The sequence below is a fragment of the Gouania willdenowi genome, chromosome 14, assembly GCF_900634775.1.
Source record: "Gouania willdenowi chromosome 14, fGouWil2.1, whole genome shotgun sequence".
Taxonomy (NCBI): Eukaryota; Metazoa; Chordata; class Actinopteri; order Blenniiformes; family Gobiesocidae; genus Gouania; species Gouania willdenowi.
In genome coordinates this window covers 31201584-31221308 of record NC_041057.1, presented here as the reverse complement: position 1 = coordinate 31221308, position 19725 = coordinate 31201584, and the positions used below count along the sequence as shown (strand labels likewise).

The window sequence follows — 19725 nt, the reverse complement described above, 5'->3', positions numbered from 1 at the left end:
GGTCCCACTCCCATTGTTTTCTATTAGAGTGAAACATTCAGCCTGGTTTTTAGATCATTTAGTAGCTTTTTAGATCATTTCATCAGAATCCCTTTATTGATCCCAGGGGGAAATTGCTTTTGTTACAGCCACTCAAGAAAGTATCACAAATAAAAGAATAGATGTTAAACAAAGACAAAAAAAAGAATAAACATTAAATAAGTGTATAATTAAGTAAAAGACTGTTAAAAATAAGGATTAGATAAACACACATTATAATAGTAAAAAATAATGTAAGATAAATAATACTACTACTAATAATAATAATACAAATATACAAATTTGTATACAAATATGATGCAGACTTTATAACAATAATAGTACAAATATACAAATTTAGCATCTTTTTAGATCATTCATGCCACTTTTTCACTCAAAATGACAACTTGTGCTGCTTTTGGTTGTTAAAGATGTCGATGTAAACCTCTTTTGTTTCATGATGGCAGAACACAGGCTCTAAAACTGTAAAACAGTTTAATTTTTAATCTGTTTTGTTAGGCATAGTTCTACTAATAAGTACATTTAGAAGATTTGAGGTCAGATTTGTTTTTAATATCATTTAGTTGACTATAACTGAAACAGTCCTGATGATTCATGCTGCAGCTGTAGAGGTTCTGTTGTTTTATGTATCATTGTATCATTATTGTTGATTCTTTTTGTATATATTCTATTATTACTAGTGTTTTTCTATTTTTTACCATTATTCTTTTTTACCTTATTTATTCTTTAAGGCCGTGACAACGAACCTGGGGACTTCATTATATACACATTTATGGTACATAATGACAAATAAAGTATACTTAAATCAAAAGAATGTGCTGTAATATTAACACTAGTGTGTGTGTGTGTGTGTGTGTGTGTGTGTGTGTGTGTGTGTTCATGGGTGGAACGACGAGCTTGTGTTCACTCCCAAAGGTTTACGAGTAGATCAAGGCCTAAGACATTTAATCTGCTAGTAAAGGGAGGAGGATCACATCTTATTTGAAACGTCAATATTTACCTTCTTCAGCCGGCAGCTCTGTGGATGTCCCAGCATTCAGGTCACGATGACAGGCGCAGAGGGAGGAGGGGGAGGGAGGGAGGGAGACAAACAGCAGTCAGTACGTTAGGACGGGACAACCTCACTTTGAAACTAAAGGACAAAAACAAGTCGCTGCTCAGAGTTGTTCTACCTCTATTAAAAAACAAAAAAAAAGGGGGAAATGACTGGATTGATGAGGCTTGGATGGAAATCCTATAAAAAGGACCAACATCAACTTTAATGACAACGTTCATTTCCTCCTCAGTGTGTCTGGCCTATCTCACAGGGAGTTTCCACAAACAATACACTGTACTTACTCTTGATCTTCTAGTAATGATTAATGGAGATTGTTGAGGGTACACCGTGCGTTCCTGGCTATCCATGATGAACGAGGTGGACTTATTTAATAGGATTGTCTGCAGAGGTGGACTGGGACAAAAATTCAGTCCTGGCATTTTGTGTCCAGCCCTGCCCACTACATTATCACTAGCCTGTTTTACACTGGGAAATAAGTCGCCAATAGGCCGGCCTGGATGGCGTGTTTACACAGAGGGCGGCATATTGGTGGCGCAAAACAGGCCGCCCATATGCCGCCTCCGAGGGTACACATATTACCGTCTCCATTGCTATGTAAACACGAGGCGAAAATGTGCCGGTGTCTGTGTGAGATGGGCGGAGCTGTCGATGGCGCACACTGTTGTGCGACCCACAGCCGGGGAGTTTTAAAACCAGAAACAGCTGATCACAGCATTCAGTTCATCCTTCAACCACGGACGTGAAGAAAGATGAGCAACTGGACAGTCGCTGAGATCCAGGAGCTTCTAACTATCACAGCTGAAAGAATAAGTAATAACCACAGAACAGGGACTGTAAAAGATGAGGCATGGTATGAAAAGGTCACAGAGGAGTTTAGCCAACGTGGCTTTAACCACAACAAAAAGCAGGAACATATAACAAGGTCAATGACAACAGCAGCCAGAGCGGCAGAGGGAGGATGGAGAGGGAACATCTGGGGGTGGAGCCACACAGCCAGGGCAGTTTGGGCAACACGCTCGTTGATTGTCCCACCTCAAACACCCCCGAGACCACTGATGCTCAACCTGTGGATCCTTATGTCTTCATTTTAATTATTATGACCCCAGAAAACTTTAAAAGGCGAAACTTTTTAACCCCTTTTTACCCATTTTCTTTGGCCATTTTGCAACTTCTTTTGTTGGATTTTTGCCCCTTTTCAAAACGTCCCGACACTTTTTTCCAGACTTTAGCTACCTTTTGCCAATAAATATCCACTTTTTCCTATTTTTTTTGTTCATTTTTCCAAGTTCTTTTTGACACTTTAATTATTATTTTTTCCTTTCTTTCATTTTTTGGCCTTTTCATCCAAATAAGCAAACATTTGCCAAATAAATACCATGCGTTTCATTGTTTCCCTACATTTTCCCTCTTTTTGTTTCACATTTTTGCCCTTTTTCACTATTATCTTTCTGTTCTGTGTACAGGCTCATATATATCTTCCTATTCAACTGCTGCTGAAACTCTGTTACCATGTCTGCCTACACTCACTGTAGCGGACCGGACCAGCCCACTTCCTGGAATGAATTCATCCCTAATTAAAGCTTCATTTTGTAAATTGTAGCTGTGTAATAATCCCTACAACGTAATCTAATCTGGAGTCTATAGTAGCATCAAATATAATAAGGTCAATCAGAGGAGGAGAGATAAAGGAACATGTTTAACCCAGTAGTGGGACTTGATTCATTTTTTTATGTAATTAATTCGAGATTTTGTAATTAATTCATCTCAATTACTTGCATAACAATATTTGGCATGAGCAGATGGATTTTGGTATATGACTGAATCAATGAAAACAATAAATTATCTCAAACAACTAAATAGTGTTTATTATTTTCATCACTGAGTGCTAACATAATGTGCAATATGAATAAAAAATATTATGATTGCATTAATTCACAACGTACAAACTTAAATTTAAGTCATCTCTATTCATGCTTTTCTGGATTTTTGTAAACTTTTTTAAAACAAATTTGTTTTTGTGAATCAATATAAAAAATAGCACTTAGTACAGAATATTCCAGAGAAGTGGAGACTTTTGTTTTCCATCCGGTGTTTTTATGTAAACTAAAATTAACTCAGACAAAGCACAGCAATGACTTCTCCTCAGGTTCTTGTATTGTAGTCTGTGTATCATTATTATGGGTATACTGGGAAATGAGAAAGTGGGGGGAAAAAAAACGTTATTTTTTTTTGTGCATTATTTTTCTGAAATTAATTTATCACAATTAACACATTAAAGTCCCACCACTAGTTTAATCGCATTCAAATATCCAACGCCAGCACCATTTGCTTTTATAACATGTTCTGATGAACTACGGCCAGGCCCGCGGAACGTCTCCGTGCCAAATTGCACGTACAACGTTCCCGAGAATTCAGTGAAATGACTTGGTTCCACCGATTAAAAAAATGAAATTGTGCAACACACGACTATGTTCCAATAAATTTAGGAATTACCAAAAAAGGCTCTTGACATCCACTCAGAATATCCATGTCAAATTACAGCCCTATTCAACGAGCATTAACGAAGGAGTGGTCATTTGAAAAATGGGGCCCCCTGGAGCCCCCGTGGCACATAAGGAGTAATGGGCCCCATTCATATATTGTTGTGTGTCAATGATTCGGTACCACCAACTGTCGCAATATTTGACTCACAAATAAATGAAAAAACGACTTTAATGAAAACTGTCGAAGAAAGAGGGGTGGGCCCCCGGGCCCTTAATTGATTTGTGTGAGGCATAATCGTAATCTACGTTGAATTACCTTTGAAACAATATATTACACGACTTTGTTCCCATAAATTTGGAAATTACAGGAAATCTGGGGTGGGCCCCCCGGGCCACATTTTTAAAAATGGGCTCCGAGCGTCTCATATACATTCATAGATTATTCATACCAAACTGCATTCCAATCTAACAAGAACTAATGGAGGAGTAGTCAATTGAAAAATGGGGCACGTATGGGGTAATGGGCCCCATTTATATATTGGTATGTGACAATGATTCGGTACCCACAACCGTCGTAATATTTGATCGCAAATAAATGAAAAATCAACTTTCGTTTTTATTTTTATTTTGGGGCCCCCCTGGGTCCCAAATCAAAAATCGTGCTCAGAGCGTCAATGCGTGCACATCTATAGATTGTACTTACCAAATATCAGCCCGATCTGTTCACAAATAACAGAGGAGTAGAAATTTTAACTAGAGTACAGAAGAAGAAGACAAAGAACAAGACGAAGACGAAGAACAAGAAGCAGAAGACGAAGAACAAAGTGAGGGCGTTTTGAGTCCAGTAGCCCAGCGTAAAAACCACCCTGATATTAGAGCTGCACAATAAATCAAATTTTAATCGTAATGGCTATTTTAGAGTTTCACTCTGTCACATTTTATTTATATAATTAGCTCAACATGATAATAAAAAAAATGTAATTCTTGGGTAAATTGATATTTTTTCATTAGTGTTTATCATTATTGTTGTTTAAAGATTTTTTTTTGCAGTCTAAACTATTTATATCGTTTGTTAAAAAGTAGTGCAATAAAAATATAGATGTTTTCTCTAACATGTAAAAATTATTGTGATTACAATATTGATTCAAATAATAATCCATAATAGTGCAGCTCTATCTCATGTTTATTTATTTTTTTTTACTTGAACCTTTATTTTAGCGGGACGTCCTTTGAGATGAATTCATAAAGGAACACTAGCACAGAAAGCTTTCAAAATAACATGTTTTTGCTGTGTCATCATCTTCTGGGTGTTCTTGAATAAAGCAAACAGACACATGCAAACACATGGAACGAGCAACAGTTTGGCTGTTTTCAATGAGGTCATTAGGGAACAACAGAGGCGCCAACATTTTGGTGGTGGGTGGGCCTCCAGAAAACTGGATAGGCCACTTAAAATGAGCCCAAAAAAAACAACAACAATAAACGGGTTTTCTTTATCTCCGTTTCAGTGCTTTTCTCCTGCACTGATGCTGCATTTCCGAGTTGAAAATTCCAATATCGGACGTCAAAGCATGTAACAAACAATGTAACTGACCAAGATACCATTTACAATAAACGCAATAATGTTTGTGTATTTGGAACTTTGATTATTCACAATAGGGTCATTCCATCCATGTCATTTCAAGACATTTTCTGGATATCCCACGCAAAACAAAATCGTGACATTTTTACCAATTATTCCGTGATTATTCAATAGGCACACTGTACATTTTTAGTTTGAGTGGATGAATACTTTTAGTGATATGGTTCGTGTTCATTTTTGCGTGTCCTTATTTTTCTTCCATTTTCAGCTTCTAATATCTCAGGAACTACATCACATAGGAAATATGGTATAGTAATCTAGCTCCACCTACTCTCAGAATATACAAAAAGATCCTATCTGGCAACATAGTGAAAAACTAATAAACAATAATTAAAAGACAGAGGCAAGCTACAATGGTATCATGTAAAAGATTTTCAATATTTGTGAGTGGTGAAATAACCCAAAGTTGAATAAAATAAAAAGGAAGTTGCATATAGAAGAAGAAAGAGTCATCTTTATACTATAACTTAAAACAGATCAGATTTTTTCTTACATTCCCACATGCAGTTAAGGAAAATAGTAAAAAGGAGTATTTTTCAGATTTTTCACCTTAATAATTCCTTCTCATAGTCCTTGTGAGGGTAATACAAGTATCCAAGTGTTTATGGGGTGATTAGGGGGTCTTTCATCCCTCCCTGCTGTCTCTGGCCAGGAAACAACACTTGCAAATTTCCTGCCTCTGACCAGGTGGCAAGACGTTGTGCTTTATGGCAGCCCAATACAAGCTAATGCTAGATTATGACCAGCACCGTGGCTGCACACGATTGTCTACAAATTCCCTTTTCTCAAACTTATACCATGTTTGAGAAACGGAGCAACTCCATGTAGTGACAGCTCAGCAGCAACACACAGCAATCACACACACTGTCGTCACGGCAACAGGCACGCGCACACACCACTCACAACTACGAGTGTGACGATATCTCGATACGGCGATATATCGTGATATTTTTTCGCACGATCGATTATCAATATGCTCCCGCTAAGTATCGATTTTCTTTTTTTCATAACCTTTTCTGCTTTTTCACTAAAATGTGCAGGTACGTCTTCACAGAAATCTTGTCACTGTTTGTTGAAGGAACCAATATATTGTTTACTGGAATATTGCACTATAATGGTGTCACTGGTAAGAAAGACCTTATTTGTTGTTTACAAAAAGCACTATTGGAGATACTTATTTGTTTACATTGGTATGTTGACACTTATTTACAGAAATGTTGCACTAAAATAGTGTCACTATTCATAGGACACTTTTTCAATGTATTGTCTTTCAGAGATAAAATTAAAATTGTATTTTTTCACTTAATCTTTTTTTCTTGTTATGTCATAGATTATCACAGATTTATTTCTGACCAATATATCGATAATCGCAGTATCGTCATATCGTGAGATAATCGTTATCTTCAGCTTTGTATCACATTGTGAGGTACCCAGAGGTTCCCACCCCTACTCACAACCCAGCGCTCCATCAGGCAGCACACACACAAATATCTATCTATCTATCCATTTTCAGAGACGCTTTGTCAGCACACAAACACATCACACACATTTCCACACTCCCTTCTGTATTATTCCCACATCATTCATTTATTTTACTTGTCTCTCTTCCTCATAGTCCCATGTGACCATGTGAACAGTATATGTGTGAAAGCACCCTTAGTGTCACTGTTGTATTAGGATTTTCCAGTGATCGGTTGCTACCGTGTTGGGAGAGCAAAGGTGCGCATGTTGCTGTGGGGTGGGGCAGACGGCAAGCGGTGCGGAGTGTTTACGACAGTGACATAACCAAAAGTGACCTTTAGGGGGAGCACTAAGCGCACGTTACTTAGTTCTGCTTTAAGAAACTGTCACCCAAGAACCATATATACATATATGTGACTAATCATTAGTGATGTGAACAGTGTATGTTCATAGCTCTAAGCTGATCACATTACAGAGAGCTGAGGCATACGCTAAGTTGTTTACTGCAGGCCCAAATATGTTCCAGACCAAACACACACTAACTTTTTTCCAATTTTGAGGGGCTGGAATGTTCACAAGATAGAATGTATAGAATATATTTTTATATATTCTGAGAGAGTAGGTGGAGCTGTATTATTTTACCACATTTCAGTTTCCTATGTGACGTAGTTCCTGAAATATTGGAAAACTGAATATGGAAGAAAAATAAGGACGTCCAAAAATGGACACATTAAATTGTCCCTATCTCAAAATGTATTCTTCCTATCAAACTAAAAATGTACAGTGTTCCTATTGAATAAACACGAAACAATTGGTAAATTTCAACATTTTCTGAGGCCGAAGTGCGTGGGCCTTTTGTGGATATGACATTAACACATTTTTTATTGACCCAACAAAGCAAGGCAACAATACTTGGCATATTTTACAGTAAGTATATTTACGTAAGTCATTAAAAACATGACACAGGGCACAAAAAATGTTTTAAAAGCATTTTAAAATCATGAAATAAGCTAATTTAAAATGAAAAAGAATTAATATACATATAAACTGACAGCCTACATTGATATATTCCCCAATAGCGGTAATTAGTCTGGGAAATCTGTAAATATTGTAAATTATTTCCTAATGTTTTTTGGCATTTAAATGCTTTCAATCAATGTTTTCCCTGCTTCTGTAAGGGTGTCGCCATTGTTGTGTAACATCAAACGATTTGCCAGTAAATTTGCTTTAAAGCAAAAAGGACGACGATGAGGAAATGTATTTGAATGCCAGGATGTGGGAGTGAACAGAATTGCAGGTTCAAGCATCTTAAATGTTAGATTTGGTTGAATTATCAAATTCAAAATCATGTTTTGATTGATTTTTTTGTTTTCAAACAATAACACATTCATAATGAAAGATGGTGAATGAAGTGGAAAAAAAAAAACAAGCCATTGTTGTCCAGGCAACAACTTCCTGAGACCAAATGGTGGTGATGATGTAATTGACATTTCTGCTTCAGGGCTTGGGTTGACTTTTGAATCTCAGCCATTGATGCACATGGCTGCGTACGGCACGCTCAGCCTTGTTTTCCTATTTAGCAGCAATGTAATGTTCCTCATCATCATCATCAACAGATCTTCCAGGTTTTGTTTTTGTGCATTTTAACACGAGCAAAGCAGCTTGTCTCAGATGTGATGAGCGCCCACCACACACATGAGTCACTGCTGAAAACATTCAAACTGACAAGTGCATTTGATCATCGGCAACACAATGACTGACATGCTTTATCCTCGCGTTTGTCAGGTTTTTGTGAATTCTGACGCAAATCTTTGACTAAACATATCCAAAGTAACAACATTTATTGCATGGAAAGACAACCAAACATACAGTACACATTTATGGATTGTAGAAGGAGGATGGAATATCTGAAGAAAATGTGCAAAACCTAAAAGTTCATTTAGCATTTTTTCCATTGGATTCCTCAGGCTTTCACAATGTCATGCTATTGCATTTTTAGTAACACTTGACTTGAAGTTTTATACATAAAGGCTGACATTACACTGTCATTAATCTGACACGACACGTGTCATTAGCATGAATAACGTGTCATGAAGGCTGTCAAGTGTCGTTTGTTACCCTAATCCCACTACATCCCTCCATCTAACACAAAAAATGCCAACATAGCTCCAAACTCTTCATAATTTAGCGTAAGGTGTCAAAGTTTAGCGAACCACACTTAATGACAGCCTTCATGACGCCTTATTCATGCTAATGTCAGCCTTATGTATAAAAGTTCAAGTAAAGTGTTACAAAATGATGTGTTCATGCTATTTATAGGTGCTAGAGGACGGCCCGCCCTCCTCCCACCCACTCCGTAGCTGAGCTCATGCTGCTTTATAAACATGAGACAGAGCGTGGGGGCGGGGCGTCCACCGGTACATACATAAAATGTAGAAAATACATACAGTACATAGCACTGTGCTAAGGATGCTGAAATGCTCACCTTTGTGGGCGTGTCTGTTTACATGTCAATCACGGCAGAGAGCTTCCTGGAGGCGCGGCTTCTCCAGCTCAGTGCCGCGTCAAATTGATCATCAAAGTGGGAACGCATCATCAAATTGTAGCGAGGTGTTTGTGTTCACCCTGCAGTAAGAAAGGATCAAATCACCCTCTAACTAACGATTGAGGGAATCAATGAAAAAAACACTTGTGTATGAAGCCCTAATAGACCTTTATGATGTTTAAAGCACAGAAAAGTTGATTTAGTGTAACATGGGCCCTTTAAACCTTCATGAATTATCACCATCTGATGAATCCCCGCTCAGCCATGTGATTGGAGGTGGAATGCTTCTGCCATGACGCGTCACCAGGTAAACTCATCACCAGTCCAGCTAATACACCAACAGCTAAACTCGTCTTTGGACCAGAACCTTTTCAGATTTGAAAGCAGTCATATTAATATGAACCACTTGTTCATGACATTCATTCAAAATCACCAATCTCACTTTAACACGTAGCGCGAGATTTTGAACGGGATTATAGTCGGAACTAGACACATATTTGTCCGTCTGTCACGATTTCTAGACATTCAATCACCTGTTTTCCAATGATAAAAATAGAGCGTAAATGCGTGTCATTGTACGGAAACATGCATGTGAGGCTTTATTTGTGCAGCAGACTTTGTAGGAGGTCAAATTCTAAAGTCAAGTCTGTGGTGCAAAGAGTGGTGGCAAAAACGACTTAAATAGTGGAAGATTGTTCTCTAATGAACACAAACAGCATTATTTATTGTTCTAATATTAACATTGGTGATAGCTGAGTTCCAGCAGCCTGTTACAGTGGTGATTACAATAGTGAAATAATGAAAATGACTCGTAATGGGCCTGAGTGTCTCCGTCTGGATAGTTTTGGACTCTTCTTAATCGTCAAAAATTCCATCGTGAAGCTTTTCTGTGGAAAAGTGGTTCTTTGTTTTGACACTAAACCACCAACCTAATGGCACCACACATTACTAATCTTTAATCCACACTTTCCGAAATCTCTTTACTGTACATCAAACAAGTAGAAGCTTCAATTACAGCGTTTCTTACGGAATAATTGAGGCAGAGCGGCTATATTTAGAGCCCTGGGCTGCAAACCCTGCATGACCACATCTCTCAGCAGTGGAAACCTCGTGGTGCTCGGCATGTTTTGACCACGCCGAGCAACACGAGGATCAAACGTGCGCTGTTAGTGGAGAAAAGGGGGCTGGAAGGAGGAAAGCCCATGACGTTAGCTCACACGCTGCTTCCAAAAACAAAAGTCATGTGCTGCTGAGTGGAGAGCATAAAGATATGACTGTTCTACTATGAAATCACACAGAAATAACCTGAGCATTAAAGAACTTTTATCACAGCGGGGCCACAAAGATGTGATCGTCTGATCTGAGGGCCACATTATCAACATTCATGTGAAGATTTAGAATAATGATCAAACTGAGCATTAATACAGGAACATTTAGTCTGTTTTTGTTTTCATTATCTATATTTTTCTCTCATTTTCTATGTTTTTGTGTTTGCTTTATGTAACTGAAGTTATATGACATTTTTCATGGGTCTTTTTTTGTGTGTGTTGTGTGTATTTTAATCATCTCATGCAACATTTGGTGTGTTTTTGTTGTCATTGTGTAAATATTTCAGTTTATTTTTGTGTATTTTCGTCATCTTGTGTAACCTTTGGTTATTTTTGTGGGTTTCTTTTGTCATTTTGTATATTTGTGTGATTTTTTGTAATAGTGTAAATATTTCAGTTTATTTTTGTGTATTTTAGTCATCTTGTGCAACTTTTGGTTAATTGTGTGGGTTTCTGTTGTCATTTTGTATAATTTTGTGCTATTTTTGTTGTCCTTTTGTGTGCTTTTGTTGTCATTGGGTAAATATTTCTGTTATTTATGTGCATTTTAGTCATTTTGTGTAACATTTGGTGAGTTTTTGTTGTCACTGTGTAAATATTTCAGTTTATTTTTGTGTATTTTAGTCATCTTGTGCAACTGTTTATTTGTGTTGTCTCTTCTGTAAATTTGTATGGATATTTCGAGTCATTTTGTGTTCTTTTGTTGTCGTTCTGAGTATTTTTTTCTAAAACGTGAGAGGTTAGTTTTACTCTACTAATGATATGTTACAATAGTAATCCTGCTCTGTATTTTGTATCTAATGTTTGATATTATTGTGTATATTTTTATTTGTCTCATATGTTTTTTGGTAGTTTTGTGTATTTCTTCTATTTTATGAGTTTTTGGAGTCAATTTGTGCACAAAATTAAACCAGTTGCCTGTGGCTGGACGAGATTGTGAAGCTGTAGCTGCTACTGATTAATTTTGTGGATTCCTGTTGTCATTTTGTATATTTTTGTGCTAATTTTGTTTATTTGTGTTGTCCTTTTGTGTTTTATTTTCTGTAAATTTGTAGCTGTAGATGTATGTGGTGTTTACTTTTTTGTAAAATATTTTAAGAACTTAACAGAATCAGAAATAAAAAATGTCAAATTGAGAGATAAACACACCACTCGTTTTTGATATTGGTACATTAATGACAGTTAGTTACCATTTATTAGCTTGTTCTCACAAGTTTAAAAAAAGGAAATAAATTGTATTTTATACCATTTTGTAGTTGTAAAGGTGAAATTTGTATTTATTGATATCACGATATATCGTATTGTTTAGTGCCGGGATATATTGTATTGTGACAGGCAAATCATGAATCATATCGTCAGATTCATGACAATGCACAGCCCTACAAAACATGACTTTTCACTTTAGTTACAAAACTGTGATTTGTGGCCTCTTGAATCAAATCTGGACATTTTTCAGTCTACATGATCGTTTAGAAAGCAATCTTCTATCAGAGCTGACCCCTGAGCTGGGACGGTCCCTGTAAAGACCCTCCAGTGAATCCCTGTAATAATAATAACTGATGAGTCATCGGGAGCTCAGCGTGGACACGCTGGAGGAGTTTTGGACCATTTTCTGTAGCAGAGATGTGCTGTGTGGGTTGCATTTGAAATGTGGAAGACAGATTCCGTGGTCGAGTGAGTGGATAAGTCAGAGGAGGAGATGGCAGTGGGGGGGGGGGGTGGGGGGTGGGGGGGTGTTTGTAAAAGAAGTGTGAAGCGGGGGGGGTTCTCCACATTCCCACTGCCAAGGATTCCCTCCCAGTCATCTGGGCTGTGTCAGCTCCAGGCTTGCCCCGCAACATTCCTCATTCCTGACTTCACCAACCAACCCTCGCACCCAGTCCCAGCCGCTCCATCCCATCCCCCCGCCCCTCCCACCCTTCCCGCCTTGTGACCCAGACAATGAATAACTACTGGAGGTTGTTTACGATACAGAAAAAAACAGCAGTGCAAAAAAGAGGGGAAACCCTTCCTGGAGACGGTTGCTAACAACAGCAACAGAGACGCTGATAGGTGTCACACACGCACACACAAGCAACATAAGCAGGAAACTGGCCACTTAACCATCCCCACTGCACATAATATCCTGTTGAACGGAGCTTTCAGAATAATGATTAACCTGAGCATTAATACAGGAACTATTAGGCTGTTTTTGTTATTATTTTGTGAATTTTTCAGCTTGCTTTGTGTGTTATTGGCACATAAGTAATGGAAAGTAATGGATTACAAGTACTCACATTACTGTAATTGAGTTGCTTTTATGGGTACTTTAGAGTTCATAAATGTATCTATATTTAGAGTCTGAGAATTTATTTCATCTTTAACTGAATTCATTGGTGTTATTATTAAAAAATTTTTTTTAAAAAAACAAACCTTTTATTTTGTACAGATTCCTTTGTGGAAAATACATTTGTAACTTTTACTATGAATACTATTTAATTAAGCTACTTTTTAGTTGTACTTGAGTATTTTATGCAGGACTTAATTGTGCTTGTAATATTTTATGTATTTATCATTGGTCATTTTGTTGTCTATATATTTTGGACTGTTGTAATCCTGCTCCGTATTTTATTTTAAATGTTTCAGTAATTTTTGTGTATGTTACTGGAAAATAATGCAGTTGATTGCTTTTTTTTTGCACACCAAACAGCACAGAACCGCTCATTTCAGGAGTTCTGGGTAAACCCATAATACTGATGCACAGACCACAACACAAGGAGCTTTTACTGTTATTTTCCACCTTCTAATATCTAGAGGTGAAAGTAATGGATTACGGTAACTGAGTTGCTTTTATGGGTACTTTTTGAGTATATTTCTAAATCAGTAATTTTATTTGTACTAAAGTATGTTTTAAAAGAACTAAAGTAATTTGTTACATTTCTACACCCAACTGTTACTGAGTAAATTATTATTATTTTTTGTTTTAAAACGATCATCGGACATTGTGAATCTACAAAAAATGAGATAACCAGACAATCAGTATCACACCCGACCAATCAGATTAAACGTAATGCACAAAAACAGCATTAAATGGAGGTTATTTTCTCAGTTTTAGAGTTCATAAATTTAGCTATACTTGGAGGCTATTTTGAATTGAATTCATTGGTGTTATTTATTTAAAGAACTGTACATTTTGACAAACCTTTTATTTCATACAGATGCCTTTGTGGAAAATAACTTAAGTTCCAATTGTGGTAGATTTGGTCACTTTCTTTCTAAGTTTCTACATGACATATTTACTGTATCCAAGGGAACCACGGCAAGATTTATTACCAAAAATAAACGTAGTGGGTGAAAGTAAGTAGTAACTTATTTTGAGTACTATTTAATTGAGCAACTTTTTACTGGTACTTGAGTATTTTATGTATGACTAACTTGTACTTGAGCACATTTTAAATCATGTAACAGTACTTCTACTAGAGTAGATGTAACAGTGCTATTTACACCTCTGCTAATATCACAGTGCACATTATTGGGACTGTAGCATTAAATATGACATGGGAGTGTGTGGAGAGCAGTGGTAACAAGCAGGGGTTCAGAGTGTCCTGTTAAACACTACACGCATGAGAAAGTTTGCAGCAGTTGCCATGACGACGTGGCTTATGAAGGATTCTTTGATCACGAGGCGATGTCGTGCCAACGTCTGTGATATTTCATTAAGAATACCTGCTAGAAATCAGCGGGACCATGCAGCATGATGCTTTCAATGTCCGGCTTTAAAACAGCAGGCACTTTTTAATGAGATCACCTCTGTTTGGTTAGCCTGGGTTTTAGCCTGTGTACAAGCTACAAGCTAGCAAACGGTCAGCTGGTGGACAGAGGGGGCCAGAAGTGGTTCTCAACCTTTTCAGCTACCAAGCCCCAAAATAACTGGGGACCCCCAGTGCAGCTGAAGGTGGTTGAACACAGACATGAACAGTCATGTGGAGACAGGACCATCTATAAGGAGGAATAAAGGGGAGAGATTTTTAGGGTCCATCCATAAAGTCAGCAAAATGATGGTTCATTGTTCTATGAATCTGTGATAACCACATTTATTTATTTATTTATCTGAATAATACCTGCTGTTATACAGGAATTTTATTATTATTTGCGCCATAATATATGGTTATATTAAAGATGTAAATCCTTCTTTTAATCAAAAATAAAAAGGGTTTAAAGTGACCACAATTGATTGAAAAATAGTGGTGAAATGGGATATTAATAGCCACAGAATTTGGATAAAAGTTAGAGACGAACAGAAAAAGTGGTAAAAAGGGTTCAAAGTGTCAATATTGGTTTAAAAGTGCCAGAAATGGCAGAAGAGGGGTTGTAGTAATGTAATAAGTACCACCAATTAGTTTAAACTGGCAATTAATGGGCATGACAAATCATGAATGTGTTTAAATTGACAAAAATATGTATCAATTATGGTGAAAAGAGGTTCATAAGTGCAGAAAATGTCTTGAGTTATAAAAAATGTGCATAAAATGCTAAGTACTGAACAAAAAATGCATTAAAAGGAGCAAAAAAAATCAAGACAAGTTAAAATGAGCAAAAAGGGTAAAAATAAGAAAAAAATGGGCTTCAATTGTTTGAAATATATTCTTAGTTACTGACCCCATGGTTGAGAACTCCTGCTTTAGAGAATCCTATTCCACCTGAGAAAGGATCACATCTAAAATCCACTTTGTCTCATAATGTATTCCTATTCCAGAAAAGCTCTGAATGCATTTTGTGGACACCATCAGATGATTGTCATTCTCCACAGTAGCACCATTATTTGCTCTGTATGTCGTGCTTCCTGCGCTGGCATAACGTTCGTTGAGGGCTTCCTTTCTCTGAGGAAGTTATACATGAGAATGTTAAGTGGGTGTCAGCAGCTTTCATGATGTGCTGCTCTCCCAACCTTTGAGGAGGTAACCCTTAAGACCTGAGCATTAGCTGCTAATCACTGCTCTGCAGCGCAATAATAGGAGAACACAAAGGCCACGCACGCAGCCACATCTCAGACATTAATAACCAGGACGTTTCTCATTGCTGGGGTCACATGAGGATGCCATTGAAGCCAAACATCAGCCTTCTACACGCGAGCATGCAACCAATAGCCTATTGATGTGTGGCGACATATAGACCATGTAAATTAGTTGCAAATAAGGGAGGTTGTTAAAATGAATACCTTTTAAATAAACAGCAAGATTGTTTGTCTTCTTTTTTGAATAATATGTTAAGGTTTAATTCATTCAGACAACTGACTTTCTGAAGAAGACTGGCAGCCGTCGGTCAAAAAGTGTCAAGAGATTAAAGAAGATTTCCTAATAAATCAGAATAAATGAAACCATAACATATTATTCTAAAAAGAAGAAAAACAATCTTGCTGGAATGACTAGCAGAAGTCAAGGAAACTTCAAAGGAAACATCAAAGCGATCAGCAGACGCCTCCGACGAAGACTGGCAGTAGTCACTGGTCAGTCGAAACATTGTCATGAGATCAAAGTGGATTTCTTAAGGAACAGTGAACATATTAAAAAAAAAAAGACAAGAGGAATTTTGGTGGTATCCTCAGTTAGTTCAGAGACTTTTTGTGCAAGCAGATCAAAAAAGCCTCAATTTAGGAACGTAGAATATAAGGGAGTCATTTTAAATAGGTCGACCGATATTAGGGATGTAACGATTCACTCAACTCCCGATACGATTCGATTCACGATACTGGGTTCACGATACGATTCTCTCACGATTTATTTTACAAAATGGGACTGTAGACAAATTTTTTTTTGGGGAAAAAAAACTAGAAAATACTGTATTATTTTCCTTTTATATTTCATTGTCAAAAGAATCCCTTGATGAACTATTCAAAACAATGTAATTTAACTAAAAATAAATCTTGAATGAAATAAATAAAGGAATAATAGAAATGAAAATTAAGCCTATTAATTTAAATTCTGGTTCTATAATAAACAATGCAAAACTGCATAATAGTTAATTTTCTTTTAAAAGTGCAACTGAAAATGTATTTTGTGCCTTAACAATTGGACTTTAAAAAAAAAAAAAAACCGTGATTGCACTGATTTACGTCATATTTGTTTGGACCAGCAGAGGGCGCTGGTAACACAGTGGTCGGTTGGCATGCAGATATCTTGCAGTGAAGAAGAGAAGCTATGCTAGCAGACAGAGCTAATAGAAAAACGTGACTTTTACAGATATTCAAGTAATATTACAGATATTCTTTCGGTGCTAAAGGGGTAATGAATCATTTATTAACATATTTAAGAGTAGAAGGCGGCCAGAAAAAAAGTATTAGCAGACTCCGCCCGCCGCCTACACCTACACTCTGCTGGTTAGAAAAAGTACTGCGATTCAATTTTCAAAAAATCGATATCAACTGTGATACCTATGAATCGATTTTTAACTGCCTTACGATTAATCGTTACATCCCTAACCGATATACAGTAGGATTTTCAAAGGCTGATGCCATTTTTTAAAAACAAATTCAGCCGATCTAAAGCTGATGGAAGCTGCTTGGAAGCCGATATTAAGTAGCAGTAACAATATACAATGTGATAGTAGTGGGTTTAAACTAAATAAATGTCTTAGGTATAACCACTCACTCCTTCCCTCTGTTCACAGCCACCACCATTATACCCAAGCTTCACACTTGTCACCATATACACAACTATACACAACTACAACACATCTCTCACTTTAAAATAATCAACTCTTCCGCAACCTTTCCATTTCCTACCTTGAGTCTCTCCTCCCTGTTCCCTTCCCCCTCACTTAGGTGTACCACTGCCCTCTCTTTTTATATCCTTTCTCTAGTAAAGTGTTTCTAACCCTTCCTTAGGGAGGGCTGGTGATGGTCAAAAAATATATCGGCCTCTAGTCATTTACACCAATTACCACATGTCACAATCCAAAAAGTGATGCTGAAGTTGATTTTAAGCTAATAACAGCCCAAGTATTTACTAGTGACGTACCAACATTTCAGCCACCAAACATTTCCGGCCAAAAACGCTCTTTTGGGCCATTTTCAGGCAAACATTTTCAAACACTGTGTTTTTAGTACACATTTACAGTATACCCATAAATACAATGGTACTAATCATTTGCACTATAATTTATTTTGGTTTTCGGTTTTGGCCAAGAATTTTCATTTGGTCCAAGGATTTTCATTTCGGTGCGTCCCTCGTATTTACAATGACAGCATTCATATTTTGACTGGACTAATTTTTGTCCTTTTCATGAAGAAACCTCCAAAATAAAGTCTTGCCAAAGTAACGTATGAGGTCATTCATGATATTATGTTAAGGAACAGTTGAGACAAGTTTCATCTCGTCTAACATAATACCAATACATTTCAGTGGTATTTCACAACTGAAACGGTTTCTCTTTCTTTTAAAAAGCGACGCAACAGCTTCATTTCAGGGACACAAAGTCTGAAAGAAGTGATAAAGAGACGCATGTAGCATACGCTGCCAACCTTTAAAAACTGATGGAATTGTTGTACAGAGATGTAGAAAAGACTGAGCAATTACAATTGTCAGAAAGTTCAACAAAATGCTGTTTGAACACAAAAAAAGAAGTCATAAAATATAACGATGATAAAATACAGGATGACTAAAGTTGAGAACACGGGAAGATGCCTGTCAAGGCTGCAGGACTTGCATGAAGAGATTAGCACTGAGCGGAAACCTTCTCTGCGGTACACGCTTCCTTTTCTGGCTCACAGCTGTGTGAAAACAAAAAAACTAACAACTACTAACAATTCAACGGGAAGAGAAGACAGCAGCTACTCACAATAAATGAAAACATTAGATGAATGTTGTAAAAAAATAGTTTCTTCAAAGGATTTATTGAAAGAAGCTACTGTATGTTGACTAGTCAAAGTCTTTTTCCAAATAGTTTTTTAAACACGATATATATGAAAACCATTGTCATTAACTGGACAATGAAATTACTAAATTTAACTCAACTGAATAGAAAATCTTTCTATCTACTGGAATTACATGTTTGTAGGCAAGTGATAATATAAACTAGTGTTGTAGTAGTCTTGAGACCAAATTTCAAAGATCTCGGTCTCGTCTCGGAAGCATTTTGATTCGGCCTTGTCTCGGACTCGGGATTTTCCCTCAAGACCGTTCGAGACCAGCACTAATTCCTGCTATTTTTAAACTTTTTTATAATGTGATTATAACAAGGAGAAGAACGGGATAAAACAATCATTTATTCATTCTTTAATCCACCCCAGATTATGACCTTCCTTAATGTGACTGAGTGACGTGTCCGCTAACTTGTTGGTTGTGAAATTTGGTTTCACGAACCACAAAGAATACATTTGTAAAAGCAGAGCAAAGAGGAAACACTCTGTGATGTGTAGGTGACCAGCTGTGTTATTTCTTGACAGAAATGTTTATAAACACTTGCTGTACATTCAGCTGACATAAAAATCTTGTTTTCAAATATGTAGAATAATTGTGAATTTATCAGTAGCAGTTTTAATATTTTAGATAATTTTTTGCAGGCACCTTTTTTGTCCGTCAAATGTATTAAAAAGAAACTAAAATTAAAGAGAGAATGTTAATTAACTGTCAAACCTTGTCATAATTTTATTTATTTATATATTTTTTTAAATTTAAAAAAAATGTTTATGGTCTTGGTCTCGGCTTGTCTCAGTCTTGGCTCCCGGAAGTCTTGGTCTTGTCTTGGTCTCGGTGCATTCTGGTCTCGGGCAAGTCTTGGTCTCGGATAGTGTGGTCTTGAACACAACACTAATATACTGCAAGCTATAAGATATTTTTTGTTCAGTGATCAGAGTTTATGACGGCAAATGTCGGAATTAAATATTACACATTTGTCAAAAAGTTGGATTTATCTAAATCAAATCTTCAAGTTAGTGCACATTATTACCTCAGCAACCATAAGTGTTGATCCTGTAGACCAGGGGTTCTCAACCTTGGGGTCAGGACGACATTTGGGGATGCCAGACACTGGGAGGGGGTCGCCAGATGTCTTCAAGAAACTAAGAATATATTCTGAACAATTTGAGCAAATGTTTGCTTATTTTAACCCTTTTTCTGCAACGATACCAAACTTGCCATATTTTAACCTATATTCATCACTTTTTCTGGCCACAATTTCTCACCTTTCAATGC

At 36.9% G+C, this 19725-nt stretch overlaps 1 protein-coding gene across 2 annotated transcripts in view; it reads right to left on the bottom strand.

Annotated features, from left to right (window-relative positions):
* LOC114475344 (sarcoplasmic/endoplasmic reticulum calcium ATPase 2-like) overlaps nt 1-19725 on the bottom strand; it is a 90804-nt gene that overhangs the window by 57149 nt on the left and 13930 nt on the right. For both annotated transcript variants that reach the window (XM_028466046.1, XM_028466045.1), the window contains exon 2: nt 1040-1057. In XM_028466046.1, the coding sequence (XP_028321847.1) occupies nt 1040-1057 (18 nt within the window). The remainder of the gene's footprint in view (nt 1-1039; nt 1058-19725) is intronic.